General features: G+C 42.4%; 1 protein-coding gene across 1 annotated transcript in view; it reads left to right on the top strand.

Annotated features, from left to right (window-relative positions):
- The window catches only part of LOC147734862 (alpha-N-acetylgalactosamine-specific lectin-like), an 81,607-nt gene that overhangs the window by 39,230 nt on the left and 23,720 nt on the right, over nt 1-18,657 (top strand). The window contains exons 5-6 of the mRNA XM_086952515.1: nt 9,284-9,424; nt 11,084-11,201. Of these exons, the coding sequence (XP_086808641.1) occupies nt 9,284-9,424; nt 11,084-11,201 (259 nt within the window). The remainder of the gene's footprint in view (nt 1-9,283; nt 9,425-11,083; nt 11,202-18,657) is intronic.

The following is an 18,657-nucleotide window of genomic DNA, read 5'->3' as shown; positions in this document are numbered from 1 at the left end:
GTAGGTTGGCAACCTTTTAGCAGCACAGTGGTTCATCATCTTCCTGGCAGAGAAGTCACTGGTTCTCAAGTGTACTACTTTGGTTGGGTATGACACCCAGTACTTATACCCAAATGTGCCATTGAAGTGGAGGTGACTTTTCTCTCTTCCCAGATTGAGCTTCAGACTCTCAGTGAAGGGTAATCAGCCCTTTATGTGGGGTCTGCCCACTACCTATTGAATTGTAAGCCCTTCCCCCAAACTGCCCAGGAAGAGCCATCGGACTGCAGATGTATGTAGCTGGGTACTCTGACAAACATATCCTCACTCTGTTTGTGGCTGTTTAGAGGCATGTAAACAAGGTTCGGGGAACGAAGGCTCGCCACTTATGCGCCACGTTTTGCTGTATTCAAGGTGAGGACTTCGGCCTATTAGATGAGTGTTGTAGCGGAATATATATTTAAGGTGGCGCTTCGACCTCTTCCATTCTCGTTTTTTCAGAAGCGAGTGCGGCATGTCTTTACATTGAACCTTCCGCGAGTATCAGAAGAAGGTGCTAGCCTACTCCATTAGGTATGGAGCGACCCGCACTATTGGTTAACATAGAATTTGATTCGGTATTGTGTTAATATGCTGACGGTGGCGTAATTACTTCTCCCACTGTTTCTCGTTCTTTTAGCAGCGAGTGAGGCATTTCTTTACATTGAAACTTCCGTGAGTATTGGAAGAAGGTGTCAGTTAACGCCGTTAGGTATGAAGTGACCCGTACTTTGATTTAATAGAGATTGTGAATTCCTAAATATATATGTCATAACTCTTCAGTTATTCATTCCTCTTTTAGAAAATCAAAGTGGAGCCTTTTACAATTTGGTATATCACATAACCAGCTGAGATACACCTGTGGAAACTATACTGTTGCGGTATGCACCCCTCTTAGTTTTCGTTTGCATCTGCCCTCTCATACACCCTTTGAATATGAGGGGGTTATATCTTTCCCCGAATATGTTTTTAGTCCAGTCCTGTATACTAGTAGCTTTCATAAATGGTTCCTCTGCTCGGATAATTTAAAAAAAATGTAATGAGGGAGCCAACAATTCTCATGAGGTTCCTAAATGATGTACATATGAAATTATTTAATGAAATTACTCAGTAATGGAACATGAATACGGTTATCCAGTCGGTGATGTTTGTAGATGAACTTGTTGTATGAAATTCTAAGGGACATAGTATTAATTGGTTTGTCATGCCCATTCTCTTCTAATAGAAACCAGTTGATAAATTTGACATCCCCTTTTGGAAGCAGTTCTACTTAAGAGAACACACTGAATACATTCTGATCCTAATAATCACAACTGGATCTATTGATGCTCCATTTTCTCCTGTTCAAGTTGTGCGCTACTCAGCCCAACTTCCATGGTGAATGATTTTTGAGTTTTTCTCTTTTATTGGTTCATGTTAGGCGCCCTTGTGCGCCTCTGTGTTTTTAATCTGAATTTATCTTCACTGTCAATATTATACACCTTTTTATTATTTTTTCAGAGAAACAAGTGCTCCCCAGGGCCCTTTTTGTCCTGATGAAGACCCCCCTTTAAGGTGTGACGTAAACCTACCAGTATATTTGGGGTTGAAACGTCGACAGCTATTACCATCTACTAGTCGATACACCCAGTATCTCACTCATTTATTAGTAGCATCGTTATCATGGTTTCCCTTTTAAACGTTGAGCATTATTAGCTCATTTATTGTACTGGCTCAGGGCTCTGAAGCCAGCTATATTGACTGTTCAATAAGCATATATTGATGTTTTTGTCATGAATTACCAACCTTGCACATTCCCTCCCTACACAATCACTATCCCTAACCCTCCCTTTTCCTGGGGCATGACAACAATTGTGTCCTGAATTTGTTATAGAGTAATATGATCAAGCACATTGTGAATAAATAATAGTGTGTTAAATTATTAGTTTGTGATTTTTATATTGTGCGATAAGAGGGTTTTTTCTGTGTACTTTTGATACCTTCACTGGAACCCCCTATTCTGTACCATATAGCACCCAGGTCCCCAATGACTTCATTGGGTAAACCCCCCCCCCTTATTTAATATCCGCAAAATGGCCAGCACATCCACAAACATCCTCACAATCTCAATAATAATCGATGCAGCTAAAGCCTCAAAATTACCTTTACATTTATGCTACATTGACTTAAGCGCTGCTTTTGATAATGTAGACAGGGGCAGACTGTGGGGTAAACTGGCACAATGGGCATACAACAGCCTACTCTAAACATGCTGAAACTCCTACTTACAGGCAGTTGGGAACAGGTAAAATTAGGCGGCTGGAACCACATCTCCTTGAAAGTTTCCACAACAAAGGGACTGAAACAGGGTTGCATGCTTGCACCAACCCTGTTCAAATTATATATGGCGACCTTCCAAAGGCGCTTGACGCCTGCAATTCAGACTTACGAGGGAATACATTGTCCAACCTCATGTAATCAGAAAACTTAGTTCTGCTCAGTCATACTTACTTTGGGCTCCAACATTTACTGACAGAAATGCAGAACTATGCCACAGAAAACAATTTAAAAATAAACTTGAGTAAGACACGGAAAGTGTCAATAAACAACAAAAAGAACCTCCATAGAACTTGGTTCCTTGGTGGCACAAAGCTCAATCCAGTTTAGGAACGCAAGTACCTTGGAGTTATATTCGACAAGGAAGGGTCATTCTGGCACCAGAATGAGGAAGTTAGAAGGAAAGGCTTGCTGATTGGCCTAACAATGAAAAGTCTCCCTAACACACTGATGGAACCTACCCCGACTCCGCTTTTGAAGGTAGTTCAGGCAAAAAACGTCTCTCAATTGCTTACGGTAGTGAGGCAATGCGGGGAAGGGATGTAAAGGAGCTGAACAACACGCAGGTCAAAGCCTATATAATTATGTTCAGCCGTCCATCCTATACATCACCCGCTCCCATGATTCCCGTAAGATAAATGCCACCCCACCCTCTCATTTCTCTCTTGTCCTATTGACACAAACTATCCTGGAACCATGGGGAATTGCCATTGCTAGTGACGGGAGGGTGTCCTCTTTCAGCCAAGGTTCCGTAAGGAACACCAAATCCCAATCATTATCCATTAGTAAAAGCCAGATGTCCTCAGTGTGCTTGAGAAGTGATATACAGTTGATCCGAACTGCTCTTATCCCACTGCTCAATACACTCTGTGTCTTGGAGGGCTTTACCCGGCCACTAGATATCCTTCCCGGTCTTCCCTGCTTAAAATTACAGATGTTGCAATGGAAGCTGGAATTAAAATTCTCCCAGCAATCACCATGGCACTAGGTGCTGGCCATGCGCAGAGAGGGTCACTCAGGCTTGCCTTTTGGAGCGCCTTCATAGCGCCGGTGGTGCGACCATTGCCCACATCTGCTGCATGATAGCAAAGCGGAATACATTAAGTAGGCACAACTACTTGGGAGCAATCCAGAAGATGGACTGCTAACCGTCGGAATATGGCTGCCAACGCATGGCCTAACCGGGCGGCGTTGAAATGACGATTCTGAAGTTTAAAGTGCTCGTGCAAAGTTGGCTGCAGCAAACAACTGCCCACAAGAGACCAGGTCAGTGAACATAAAAACTTGAATCAAACACTGTAAAGGCAAAGCCGTAAAAAGTACACCACCACTTCCTTGTTTTGATAGATGAGCACTCCACTGATACTGCAGGGTTACACTATGTTGGAATTCCAGCTCAGTTAATTTTTTCCTTGTTGTTACCTTGCATTCAAAATTTCCATTCCTCGTCTTGATTATTACTGTATGCTTGTTATGATACTTCTGTATATTTTTTTTGCTTTCATTAGCTTCCTTTCTCCTCTCTGGTTAACTATTCTTTGCTGTTACATTCACTAAAAACATATGCAATTGTGCAGATATGGACCAGGATCTCGCACTCTGCTTCAAGGATCAATTTGACAGGATATTCAGTAGACCTTGCACCCTCCAAGTGCACTAACCTCCTGCTCACAAAGCACTCTGGTATCAGCAGACCGGCAGATGCTGGTGCTTCAGGGCAAGTGGCCTTGATTTTCATTGGGTGACATCCCCTCACCCACCAGGGAGACTAGCAGATCTAAGTCCTCAGTCCTGATCACAGCAGGCAGAAGTTGTGCGGCGTTCCCCACTCTAATCTACAGCTCTCATTTGACAAATTTTGGAGGCTCAAACTTGTCATTTCATAATACATTTCCAGATACAGATGTGATTTATTGTCCTAGTATTTGAAGTTCATGCTGTGCAGATTGTCCACTTTGCAGTGCCCAGTCCTCTGTCCTGTCTTTGTCCAGGAAGCAGTCTGTCTGATACAGGAGTGACTTCAAGCATGATAGCCCCACAACACGGTCCAAAGGAGTGACTATCGGATCACACCTGAGTATCAGCCTCACTGCCATATGCCTATTAATCTTGTTCTTTATGACTCTATGTCAGTTCAATCTCCTTTCCGAGCTTTGCGCTGGCCCCAGTGACCAATGACTTTCACTTGATTTTCAAAGACCCCGGAATTCCAAAATGGAACCCACAGTCCTCCATATACTATAGCACAAACAAACATGCATACATTGTGGCTCCTTCACACACCCACATACAAGCTCTACAGTGTTCCATACTAAAATATGTAGACCCCGTCCCCATACCATGGTCGGACCATTCTCTAATACCGTTTGTCTGGGCCCCACCTACCCCCTTTTCACATACCCAGTCAACACAAATAGAAATCTGACACTGGCCCAAACTCCCCTTGGAGGGGTGGACTCAGGAACTGAATAGCACTAAACCTAATCTGGATTTCAATCCAGTCACGGATTATCAAAACTTTACTCACTGGATTGATGGGTCACTAAACACGGTGCTCCCAAATAAATCAATCCAGAAGAAATCTGGACCAAACAAGTCCGTATCGTGCTCCCCTAAGCTAGGTATCCTAAAACTACAATGCAAAAGATTGGAAAGGATATGGAGGAAAGACTTTCCACACATTAAGAAACAGGAATACAGGGTGGCCATTGGAACATACGAGGCAGAAATAAAATGAGCACATGCCACCTACTATGAGGAAAATATTACAGCATCAGCTAATTCCTATAGAGAGACCTTTCTCATTGCCAAAAAGCTACTCGAAGCCCCTCGTCCTCAAGCGGCACCCGACCTATATCCTGTTGGCTCAGGAGTAATTTTTAGCCACTCTAGCTTCAGTCAAATCTGGGTCACCACTGGACTCTGCACCACCTAACATTCTGAAACTGGTAGCTCCTACAGCTGATCCGATCATTATCAGCCTGATTAATACCTCCCTCGCATCAGGTATAGTCACCCCCAGTTGGAAAAGTGCAATAGTAAAAGCTAAATTGCTAAAAAAAGCTAATTGCTAGAAAAAACTCATTTGGACCCTGCCTACCTGGACAATTACCTTCCCATCTCCCTCCTTCCTGCAATTAGGAAAATCATGGAGAAACATCTTAACCACACACCCTCCGCATTCCTTGAGTCCTATAACCTGCACCATTCCTCACAAACGGGCATTCGCCCTTGTCAAGGCACTGAGGCTGCCTTATTAGCTGTGGTGGAGGAAGCAAGGGAAATCTTTGAATCAGGAGGTTCATCTGCCATATTAGTCCTTGATCTAAGCGCAGCCTTCGATAGGGTGAATCACTGTATCATGACTCATCGGCTCAGGAACATAGGAATTTCCGACAAGGCCCTATCATGGCTCCAATTCTCCCTGGAAGATAGGTGCTTCCAGGTTTTTGAGGGTGACACCTTTTAAAAACATATCCCCCTTCAGTGTGGAGTCCCCCAGGGCCCATCCTTGAGCCCGGCCCTTTTTAATGTTTTGTGTGTCCCCATTGGCGGATATAATTTCCCCTTTGGGATTCATATAGTAACATATACCGACCCCAACAGCTGAGATAAAAAGACTAGTCAAATGGTTAGATCAAAACCTTACAAAGGAAGACCGCTCCTTCATGTTATGGCATGTTAACCCCTTCGACGCTCATGACGAGCTCTGCTCGTCATGAGTTATGCCTGTCGTACGCTCATGACGAGCTGAGCTCGTCATGTAACGCGGGTTTTTTTAAAACTCAGCGCACAGCGGGAAAACGGCGCGCGCGCATGAGGTTAAGGAGGATTCGCAAAGTGTTGTCACTCCTGCTGGACCAAGCTGAAACAACACTGGTCCAAGCGCTCATCCTCTCCCAGATTGACTATGGCAATGCCCTTTTTCTGGGCGCCCCAAGCGAAGTGACCACGAAACTGCAGATCGTACAAAACTCCGCTGCAAGACTGCTCACGGTAACCCATAATCACTGTTAAGCAAAGTCGGCACTACACGATCTTAATTGTTTACCAGTGCAAGAGAGAATTAACTTTAAAGCCCTTTGCATTGCCTATAAGTCTCTGGGAGTGAATAGATCTCCTATCATTAAAACCTTGATTTGCCCTCATGAGGCCAACAGGAGACTTCTTTCAGACACGCTTTAACTAGCAATGCTACCCAGGATTAAGAAGGCCAGAAGTGGCAGACGGCCTTTTTTATACAATGCAGAGAAACTTTGGAACAACCTTCCGCTGCATTTTTGTATGGAATCCAGTGATCTCTCATTCCAGAAACAGCTAAAGACCTGGCTCTTTCTGTAGAGGTCCAGTTCAACTCTAGTAACCACGACAGCGCTTGGATGCTCCCGCGTAGCCATGCACTATATAAAACCCTTTTCATTCATTCAAAAGCATTTTCGGGTGGCTTAGTTGTGTTTAAAACATTTTTGGCAGGCAGCCAGTTCACCCTTGAGGCACCATAGCCTCTGGTTACCTACCATGGTTAGAGCCCAGGGTTATTTGTGATTTGATCTCATCTCTTTTGTGCATGCAGCCTGTCTTGGGTCACAGGACTGGGTGTCACTGACAGTTAGACTTTGTGAGTTCCTCCCAAACAGCCTTACAATAGAGTGATTAGGTGTGCTAGAAGGGGCCACCTCCTGGCTGGATGGGGGCAGAGCTGAGAAAAGTCACTCTTGCAACTGAATTGGGTGTGTTCTACATTCACAAAAAGGACCTGTCACATACAAATTATGACTGCAGCCAGCTTGAAGTCAGGGCAGGGGAGTCAGGAGCATATCCCAAATTCCAGAGGAAAGTCACCATGGTATAAAAATATGACCTTCAAACCCACTCTTCATTTCACTCCTGGACCCGCGGAAGAACTCTCAGAGGACTGCCTGCTGCTGTGACCTGCTCTGCACTCTGCAAGACTGGTGTAACTGGAAGGACTGGTTTGCTGCTTAGAGCCTGCCTTGAACCCTCCAATGCCAGCTGTCCTGTTGAGCGCTGCATCTTCACCGTAACCCAGAACTACAAGAGTGCCTCCACTTACTAGTTTGCTGGCCTCCTGTTTAAAGCACCAGGGACACAAAAGGCTCCCACTATCTTTAACATGTACCCAGGCTGACCCAGAGTGAGTCCTTAACCCCCAGTTCTGGACCCTTAATTGCACTGCTAAAGGTACCCAAAACATTTTCGCCCAAAACTTCACTGAGTACTGGAAGACTGGGTCCAACCTGCTCTCCTATGTGTCATAGGTGTATTGACATCCAGATTGACATAGCAGCTTCTCCAGATATGTTCTTCCCCACAGCAGCAAACCCTCTTTAGATCGCCTTGCCAAAGGGGTATTTCGCCTAATGGAGCTGCCTTCAGCTATAGCCCTCTGCATCATCCAGCTGAGGATGACTTCCAAAAAGAGACTAAGTCTAAACATATACAATTTCACAACAGGTTCAATCCAAGGCCCCCAACAATGAAACTTTTTCATCAAGCACCTCCTACAGCCTTGCCCTGCTGCACTTTACCTTCTCTGAACAAACTTTTAAAACTGAGTCTAAGTACGTAGGTAAGCTGATTGAGCCCAATCTTTTGCTATACTGATTAGATTTTTGTTGTTTTAGTGTCAAATAATTTATTAAAATGTACTCGCCTTTTCTCAATTTGTGTTGAATTTTTCTTGTGTTGTGTTTTCACACTATCACTGTTTGTGTGCTGCATAGAGATTGGATTGCCCATACGTTAAGCCTGATTGCTTCTTGGACGAAGCACAGGTTAATTTAGTGACTTTTTGTAGTTCACCCTGCAAGGGATTGTGGCTCTTGCTTGACAAGGACTCACACCCTAGTCAACCAACAACCCAATTTCTTACAGAAGCATCATGAACTAAACTGAGCTACATTTTTTGTGGATGGGCTTCCTTGTGAAAGAGCTCAATGCCTTCACTCACAGTGAAGTTAGACAATGGCTGATGTTTTCTGACTCATTTGCCCTATGCTGTTTGCTGTAGTGGCCAGAAGATAACTGTGCTACTTAACTCTTAGTAAGGGAAGTAGCCCTATACCATTTAAAGGGTAACATGTTAATTACCCCTCTCGGTGTAACAATACACTCTTTAAGACAGCCTTAGGTTATAGCACAGAATCTATGTTGACCCATGACTAAGAACTGGTACCAAGGATTCGGAATTTCTGCTGCTGGATTTTTCTGTCCCGACACATGACATATTAATAATCCGATTATATGTATGAATAGCTCTGTAAATTTGCTAGCATTAGTTACATCAATTGCAAAACTTTGAGAAAATTAGCAAATAATGTTGTTCTTTAAAGCAACTATTTTAGGAAGAAATTAAAAAGCTATTGGTGTCATCATATCATCAATGACGTCAATAAATATGCTATTTAACATATCATTGGCTCAAATTAGGGTCAGTGCACTCAACTTTAACCTGCATAGTACAATTGTGTTTAGGTCCAGTTAAGTAACTCTATCTATCTATCTATCTATCTATCTATCTATCTATCTATCTATCTATCTATCTATCTATCTATCTATCTATCTATCTATCTATCTATCTATCTATCTATCTATCTATCTATCTATCTATCTATCTATCTATTTATCTCTCTATCTATCTATCTATCTATCTATCTATCTATCTATCTATCTATCTATCTTACAATAAAAATAAATCTCAAGATAGATAGAATGACAGAGACAGATAGATAGATAGATAGATAGATAGATAGATAGATAGATAGATAGATAGATAGATAGATAGATAGATAATTAAATATATTTGTATTGTCATTTCACTAATCTTTGTAAATCATTGTTACATTATCTGGGGCCTGGCTCATACTCAATTAAACTGAAAAGAAACCAGTTAATATATAATTACAACTTTGTTTATTTTCAATTTAAGACAGCATGCCTTGCCAGCAATTCTCACCTGGCCTCTATCCATTCCTGTGAGGAAAATGATTTTGTATATACTTTGATGGGTAAACCAGGCAACCTGACTTCTGAAGCACTTTACTGGATCGGCGCACATGACACATTCCAGGTGGGTCAAGCAGTATGCATTTCTGACATATTTTCCATCTCTACTTTCTGACACAATTTACACTTGTGCCCTGATTACAGGCTGAAATGCAATTCGGATGCATATAAAAATGTCCACATATTACAAATTATGCGTTTAACCTCAATTCTTTGATGATGGGTTTTCCAGCGAATTCCTATTCTTATAATATTCTTTCACGTTGTCCATGTGTTGGAGTCTCCAATCAATCTACCAACCATATTCAGTTTTTTTACATTTTTATAAGCAGCAGAGACACCGGGCCCGATTCACAGAATGAACTTAAGACTTAATCCTAAACTTACTACTATTTTGGTATTCACAGAATGCACTAACTACTTTTGGCATTCACAGAATGAACTTACTACTTTTGGTATTCACAGAAGTTAGGATTTTGTCTTAAGTTTGTCTTAAGACAAACTTAAGACAGACTTAAGACAGACTTAGGACAAAATCCTAACTTCTGTGAATACCAAAATTAGTAGGTTCATTCTGTGAATGCCAAAAGTAGTAAGTGCATTCTGTGAATACCAAAACAGTAGTAAGTTTAGATTGAGTCTTAAATTCATTCTGTGAATCGGGCCCACCGTATTTTAGTTCCTGTCTTATGCTGTAGGGGTGAACTGCACTTTTACAAAGGCTTGATAAACCCAGTGTATTACATGAAGGCCTCAGTTCTTTGGGTAGCCTCGCTACGTAGGAAATAACTTTATTGGCTTGATGAGGGAAATGTGTGGATTCAATTAGTCTATGTAATCAGGTATGAGTTAACTAAATTAGGAAATATTAATGTACTCCATCATTATTCCTATGGTATATTATCTTTTTATGTGATCCCTTTGCCCTGTTAATATTCGTGATGATTGTGTACATGTTTATTGATTTTGCTGCTAGTGGGTACATTAATTAGCACTTTGAAATTGTTGGTACTTATGTGCTAGATATGATGAAGCGCGTTTAACTTTGAACTTGTCCTGGTATGTGTTTGAAACAGTAGATGTACTGTTTTAGCTTAATGTGTTATGTTTTTATAAATGTTACTGTGTGACTTTTATGAGATGGGAACATTGTGAATAAAGTTGGACTTGACATGATGTGTGTGAATTGCTCTGCTATTTTCTTTGCTGAGTATATTTCGACACAAAATCCTGTTGAAATGTGCATGCCAAATGCAGACCAGGGTCAAATACTGCAGAGGAATTTTTGTGGATTCTCTGATTCACATGCACCTGACAACTCATACTGTGCCACCATCTGTCACACGATGTACGCTACCTCCATAAGCTCATCAAAAATAAGGTAATGGATGGAATGCTTGAATTAATCTCAGCCACTGGTAATCTCTCAGGCCGCACCCCAATCCAGCGTTTTTCTCCCAGTATGTCACCTCAGCTTGGCCCACCCATAATCAAATCAGTCTTGACCCTCCTCTAATGGGAAAGGTCCAGCCCCTACTATCAGACAAGGTCCTCCCTGAACGGCAACACATGCAACCCTTTACCGATTTAACACTTATCAGTATCCAGGCCGGTTTGCTGGTTCCAGTGGCATTTTCTTTCATTGCAAGCTCATGCATTGATACTATGTTAATCGATGACGTGTTGTTTATGCATCACATTCATTTGCTATTTTTATGTAAAGGAAGGGAATTTCATATTTACGGATGGATCTAAAATTAAGGATAACATGTTTGATGCTGGCCAGCCTGACAACTATAAAAACATTGAACACTACGTTGGTACTTGGCGCTTCAACAATGGTGAGTAGATTTTCATGAAAATAACCGTTCATTCGTTTATTTTTGCCTTCACAGCTACAGAAAGACCACTACATTTGCTTAAAGTGGGACTATCAGAGACCAAACAACCTCAAGTTATACATTTCCCTTCTAAACTCCAAATACTTTGTTGCTGCTGACCTATCTATATGAATATATACTGAACATTATCTGTGTATGTGTTTATTTGCTTCCTAATGTTGGATAATTTGACGGCTTTATAATAGAAAAATCATTTAATCAATCAATAGTTAGCTTTATTCGACCATGAAAGTAACAGTCATGAAAGCACAGTACGCATTCAATAAATATTAGAATGAAAGTTATTGGTTAAAAAATACTTGTTAAAAGGAGAGGTAAAATACCAAAAACACATAACATTAAAAATGTTGATCATTTAAAATCCAAGAACATATGAAATCCTGTTACATCTCCTCAGGAGCGGCCTCCCAAGGCTTGAAAGACGTACTTTTCCTCTGCCACAGGACCTTTTTCAAGTATTTGGATACCCTCCAGGCCACATGTTCATTCTCTAAGAGTTGTAAACGTACGAGCACTGGATGGCAGTGCCTAAGGCCCTGCTGTCTTAGGATGGGAAGTAGCCACATTTTTCTTAGTTCTGAGAACAACTTGCAAAAGAAAAATAGGTGAATGGTGGACTGCTCTGAGTGGGAGTCACAAAGACACAAGGGTAACAATCTTGACCCTAGTCTATGTACTGAACCCCGTCAAGAGAATTCTGTTGTAGCCACTTGGGACAAAATATAAATAGGGCTCCATACCAAAAGAAGTAAGCCTTAACTGATGTTGAAAAACTGGGTTTAGAGGCTTTATCTGCTATTCCAAGGCCCTCTTTTTTCAGGGTTTCCCTCGAGACTCGAGCCATCGAGCTGGGGTTTAAATAAATATCAGGGTGTCCCAGATCATTCATTAACCTACAAACTAACCTGAGCCAGGGAATCTTCATTGCCCCATCCAGCCTAGTGCTGTCGAGCAGGATATCTCTATGTAGATGAGTCTGATCGCTAACCCATATCCTGAGGCAGAGGTGTATTGGCTCAAGTTTGATTAGGTCTGCTAAGTACAGGAGACCTAGCTCCTCATGGCACACAAAGGAAGACGTGCAAGGGGGGACAGAACGGATGTATCCTAGGAAGGCATTTTCTACGGTTTGTAAAGGGAGGGAATTGGCAATGCCCCACACTCCTGCCGCATATGTCGCTGCTGAGGTACACTGGGCCTTATATATTTGCAGAAGTTCGCCTGGTGGCTTCCTGCTCTGTTTCTTTGCAAAAACGGCCAGGGCGCTAGTAGATCTACTGAAGCCCAATTTTTTCTGCACAATTGCCCGGGACCATGTATCGTTCTGAGTGAACAGGACACTGAGATATGAAAAAGTACTCGTAGATACTGGCTTGCTACCATCCAGGCAGATATCCCTGCCCATATCCCTGCAAGTCCCTGTGCCACATCTCATTATGAATGTCTTGGAAAAATTAATATTTAGACCCAAGTCAAGCATAAAAGTATTAAAACTGTCCAAAAGCCATTGTAAACCAATTCCTGTACGTGTCATTAAAACAGCGTCATCTGCAAAAAATCATTCATCAAGGATTCCTCCTTTTCTTTTGTTTGCATATCGGTTAAATGCTGATAATTGTTTTCTCTGTAATCTATTCTACTTTGAACAGTAGTATTTATAATAATTCCTTAAAAATATACTATAGAAATATGGTTTATGGTTGTGTTTCACTTTAATTTATCTGCCTTGCTCTGAAATGGTTTCTACTGTGTAGCGCCAAGCCTGAATAAAGCGCTTTTGTTAATTCTCAAGAATTGTGGTTGTATCTCTCAAAGTGCCAAGCTGTCAAGCGCTATGTCCATTTTTTTCATTTCTTTGAGAAAAGAAAAGTGGAAATAGTGGTGGATCTGATTTGAAGCAAAGACACCAAACAAAAAAAGCTCCTTTGCTGATCATGAGACCTCAGCTTAGCACCCCTCTGGATGCACTCCTAGTATTTCATTATGATACCAGGTAGTGAAACGAGGTAAGAACCCCACCAAATACACAGACAAGGAAGAATTAGGTACCTCAAAAACAAATAACCAATTGGTAAGTGTGATGGGGTTGCACATTGTATTGAAATGTTTGCCTGCTTGTTTAAATAGTAGCGAAAATGTAAGCTGAGCTACTGATTTAAGATGTATCATATTTTTTTTTGCTTGAAGGAAGATGGGCCTCAACAACTCATATTTCTTTGCCATCTGTTTAAATTGAACTTACTTCTCTCTTTTGGTCGTTTCCACAGAATTTTGTTTCTGCTGGGTATTGTATTTTCAGATGCAGGCTTTGCCATATTTAAAAAAATGTTGGTAAGGAATATATTTTGTGCCTATCCTGAACATCATTAAACTGAGATCAAAATGTATCTCTTCGCCTACAGTGGAGGCTAAATATTCTGCTATTCATGACTGAAATAATAATATTCAACAGGAATAAAACTGCACGCCATCTGCGGTAGCAGTGGTCCAAAGTTGATGATCTGTAGCAGTAATCTCAGAAACCCAATGCTTTCATAGCTCCTTTGAAACAAATATCAGTCTTGGTCTGTAGTTTTTGGTAGATTTGCAATATGGTATGAAAGTGATATTCAGAGCTGCATATTGCTTTTTCTAAAAATGGTCTGGCAAGTTTGACTTTTCATGCAAAGGCGAAGTTGTATTTATCTCATAAAAAATGTAAAACACCTTATTGAAAGTAATTAAATGTCCAAGCGGATTTACCCTCCTGAAAGTATCTACAACTCTTATATATAGGTTCTTTGATCTTACAAGCCTTATAGGAAAGAGAAATCCCTTTTATTCCAAAGTGCAATACAATGTGTATTTTAGACTGTTTAAATGCTTCTTAAAGTCCCACAAAATGTGCTAAATCCTGAACACAGCCCATGATTATTGCCTGGTTCAGGTGTCTAAGTTGACGTCTTCTGTCATTATATAATTACTTCCCAGAAAATTCTGGTAATGTTATTCTGCCAGTTTAAATTACAAATTTTGGCCTCCGTTTTAAGGAATGTAGAACATAAATTGGCAACTGCCGAAATAGAAAAAAAAAGTTTAGGAAGTATAATCATAGTAATATAATTAATTCAACCAGAGAGGTGTAGTGGTAAATTCCATAGCTTGAGAAAACATTTTTTTTAAACTCTCTGCTGATACGTTAACAAATTTGTTTGCTCCTGCTGTAGCCCATGGCTTTTTCTCCTTTTCGCCTTTCCCGGTCACACCTGCACCCTCCTCACCCGTGATACACATACCTATACAATACCGCTAAAAGCTTGCTGGTGTATGAATTCACTTGACTCCTGCTCCCACCTCATTTAATAATCGAGTGTGTGCTTCATATTTTAAAATTGAATTGTTAGTTGGCTCCTGCCTTCGCCCTTTTAAAATTGAATGTGTGTATAACTGTTTAAAATTGAATTCATCATTGTCACACAATCATACTGCACTCACCTCTGCAACAGCAAGCTGTGTTTAATGCTTGTGGGGGGGATTTTTGTTTTATAGTTGGACCCGCATTGGCGGCCATTTTGGGTCAGCGCTCTAGACGCTGGACCCTGCTCAAGTGATTTAAAGCCCGATGATGCGACCGCGCAGCAGGCGCGCCGCCGGCGTGCCAAAAGCGCGCCTAGGGCAAGCTTGTCTACGCCCATCCGTACCCCCCAGGACCAGGGGCCAGGACCTCTGGTACTTCCTCTCCAGTAAGGTACTGTTACAGTTCGGCTCAGCTATTACATCTAAACCTCACTCCTGAGTTGAAATGTCTTCATTGCCTCGATCCCTATAACTCTGCTTCAATCTGCCAGCACTGTCCTTTTAGGTTACGGACACTCCTCCCTCCTCTATCCTTTGCGGAATTGCCTGTTAAAACATTTAAAATTCTTTCACTTAATTGTAGATCTCTACCTAAACATTCCACTGAGTGGCACATATTATTGACCGACGATAACCCAGATAGATATTCTGTTTCTTACTTAAACATGGGCTAACTCGAAGTCTGAACCTGATATTGTCCAAACCCTCTAGTCTGATTATCTGTTACAAAGGCTGGATAGGTCGACTGGAGTAAGAGGGGGTTGACTATTATTTATAAAAGCCATCAGAGCTGTTGAACCTTTGGAAGTCCTCTGAATGTGAGAACATTCATTTCTCCATAGGTCTTACACCCCTGCTCTCCCTTTCAGGTATTCTTATATATCGTCCTCCTGGACCTTTAGTTTCTATCCTCCCTACCGGAAGCAATCACAAAATTAGCTAGTACTGCTTCCAACTTTATTATCCTAGGGGATCTAAACATTCACTTTAATGACTGCATCAAAAAGTGCTTTAGAACTCTCCTCTGATCTCTTATCTTATCTTATCTTAGGTGCCATTTGTAGAGCGCACTGACGCTGAAGCTTCCTGGCGCTGATAGACAGAGTGAGTGAGGAGGAAGCGCAGGAAGCGAAACCTAGCTAAGGGGGGGGAAGGTGGGTTTTTAATACTTTTCTGAAGTTAAGGAGGGAGGAAGAAGATTTAATTGAGAGAGGAATGAGGTTCCAGAGCACAGGAGCAAGGTAGGAGGAACGGAGACCGCCAAATTTCTTAGTTTTGTTTTTAGGAGTGACTAACAAGTCACGGTGAGCTAATCGGAGGTTGGGTATTGGACAGTGAGGATGGATGAGGGATTTAAGGAACCCAGGGCCAGAGCAGTGAAGGGCTTTAAAGGTGAGACATGCCACCTTGAAGGAAGCCCATTGGTCTATTGGAAGCCAATGGAGGCTATGGAGCAGAAGCTTGGCTGATTGCCATCTGGGGGTTCCATGGATCAAGCGGGCCGCTTGGTTCTGGACGACTTGGAGGCGGTGTAACAGAAATTGTGGAAGACCGTGATAAATGGAGTTAGAAAAGTCCAAGCAGGAGAGCACAAGTGAGATGACAGTTTGAGGGAGTGCCGCGGGGGGGAGAAGGTGACGGACTTTGCGGATCCTCCAACGTTGGTGCATGCAAGATGAGACTACCACTCCAACTTGGGCTTTGAGGGAGAGTTCGGGGTCAATGATTACGCCCAAGCTTTTTACTGTTTTTGCTGGGATAGGGGGAGAGCCGAGCTCCGGAGGCCATAACTGCGGGCCCCAGTGGGCGTGACTGAGTCCAGGGAGAAGGAGCTCGGTTTTACCGGGGTTCAGCTTGAATTGATTCTGGTTCATCCAGAGTTGGATATGAATCATGACTGCGTGGAACGTATTGATGGCATGTGGTGAGTTAAGTGAAAGGATGAGTTGCAAGTCGTCGGCGTAATTATAGACTATGATCTCGCAGCCCTCCAACTTTTGCAGAAGGTAGCCCAGCCTACTCATGTGAAAGGGCACCTTCTTGACCCTGTTTTTTCAAATCTTCAGGAGCTGCGCTGCTTGGAGCCTACACCCATCCCCTGGTCAGACCATCATTTGATCTCTCTTTACTGGCCCCCTAAGGTGGTCATCCCTTCCGTTCGACCAAAAACAGCTCGCTGCTGGTGAAAACATCTGTTAGATGGATGGGCCCTCTCCTTAGAAGGTAGCATATCTTCTATAAATCCAGATCCTGGAGTACCCAACAACCAATTTAATAGGTGGATGGAAGAGACCTTAGATTGAATTTTTCCAAAAAAGACCCACCAAGTGAATTTAGGGCCCAAAAAAATCAGTATTGTATACTCCCTTACTCCGTAAACTAGAGCAGATTTGTAAAAAAATCAGAGAGTGCCCTGAGGAAACATTTCTCCCCCTCTAAGAAAAAAGGAATATATGGATACTATCATAACTTGCAAAACTGAAATAAAAAGGGCCGAAGCATGCCACTATAATGAAAAAATCTCCTGTGCAGCTAATTCACCTCGTGAAACTTTCTGTATTGTTGAAAAACTCTTGCAAGCTACATCGGCCCCTGATGTCCTCGAGCCAACAGATGGGCGCTGCAACAAACTTGCAGAATACTTTCACAACAAAATCCAACCTATTCAAATTTTGTTTTCCGAACCTGACAAGGTTTTCTATTGAAGAAGCAATTGTCAGGAGTGAGGTATATTTGCTGGCAGCATTTCCTCCTCTTGGCAAAGAGGCATTCCTAACCATCTCCACCCTTGTTGAGAGTGGATATCCTAGAGATCCTGTCAGCCATAAAATTTTGAAATCAGTAGCTGGCTCTGTGGGTCCTTTCCTTACAGATGTGATTAATTCTTCATTGTCTTCTGGGATGGTCTGCGCTGGTAAAGGCTTTGTTGAAGAAGCCTGGCCTAGATTCCGACTGCCTTGCAAATTACCGACAAATTTCGCACTTGCCCTGGGTAGGCAAAATCACATGGAAACATGCTAATATGGCTCTCTCTTGGCACCCTGAACCTGGAAGACTTCTGCATCCACCCCAAACTGGGTTTTGCCCCTCTCAAGGGACCGAAACAGCCTTGCTGGCAGTCGTGGAAGACTCTAGGAGGATCCTTGAGGCAGGTGGTTCTCTAGCCATGATATTGTTGGATCTCAGTTCTGCATTTGATACTGTTAATCTCTGTATCCTAATTCATCGTCTCAAAGATCTGGGTGTGACAGGTACAACCCTCAATTGGTTATGCTCTTTCCTGGAGGGTAGATCTTTCCAGGTCTTCGAAGGAAAGGTCATTTCAAGCCCTAGGCCCCTTTATTGTGGAGTGCCTATGGGGTTGTCCCGGAGCCCCCCTCTCTTTAATGTTTATATGGCCCCTCTTGCGGACATCATCCTACCCATTGGGGTGCATATAATTACATATGCCGATGACACTCAATTAGTGGTGGCATTTAACTATAAAAGTAGTTCCCCTACTTGCCTTGGCCCATGCCTCGAGGAGGTGATAAGGTGGATGTGCCATTCCCAACTAAAACTGAATGGTGACAAGACCAAGCTTATGTTGCTCGGTAATCCATCCCACCTCAAGGTTTCCTCTATCTGGCCAACATGTATGGGCCCTGTGCCTGTCCCCAAATCAGAAATGAAGAGTTTGGGTTTCTGGCTTGATTCTGAGCTTAGCTTTAAAACCCAAGCAAGGAAAGTTGTAGCCTCTTGCTTCAGCATTCTAAGAATGCTGCGTATAGTGTTGCCTCAGCTACCCCCTCAAGCAAGAAAATTCATGGTCCAGGCACTTGTTTTTTCCCGCCTGGACTATGGCAATGCTCTTTATCTCGTTGTGCCCTGTGCGGTCTTCAAGAAACTTCAAACCATTCAAAATTGTGCTGCAAGGATTCTTGCCGCCAGTCAGCTGAATCTGCCCTTGGGTCTTTACATTGGCTTCCTATTCAGGAAAGAGTCCACTTTAAAGCCTTCTGCACCACCCATAAGATGCTAGGGGGTGTGGGACCGGCTTTCATTTCTTCCTTTGTCCAGC

The sequence above is a fragment of the Lissotriton vulgaris genome, chromosome 1_2, assembly GCF_964263255.1.
Source record: "Lissotriton vulgaris chromosome 1_2, aLisVul1.2, whole genome shotgun sequence".
Taxonomy (NCBI): Eukaryota; Metazoa; Chordata; class Amphibia; order Caudata; family Salamandridae; genus Lissotriton; species Lissotriton vulgaris.
The sequence above is the reverse complement of the archived record's forward strand: the minus strand, read 5'-3'. Positions and strand labels throughout refer to the sequence as shown.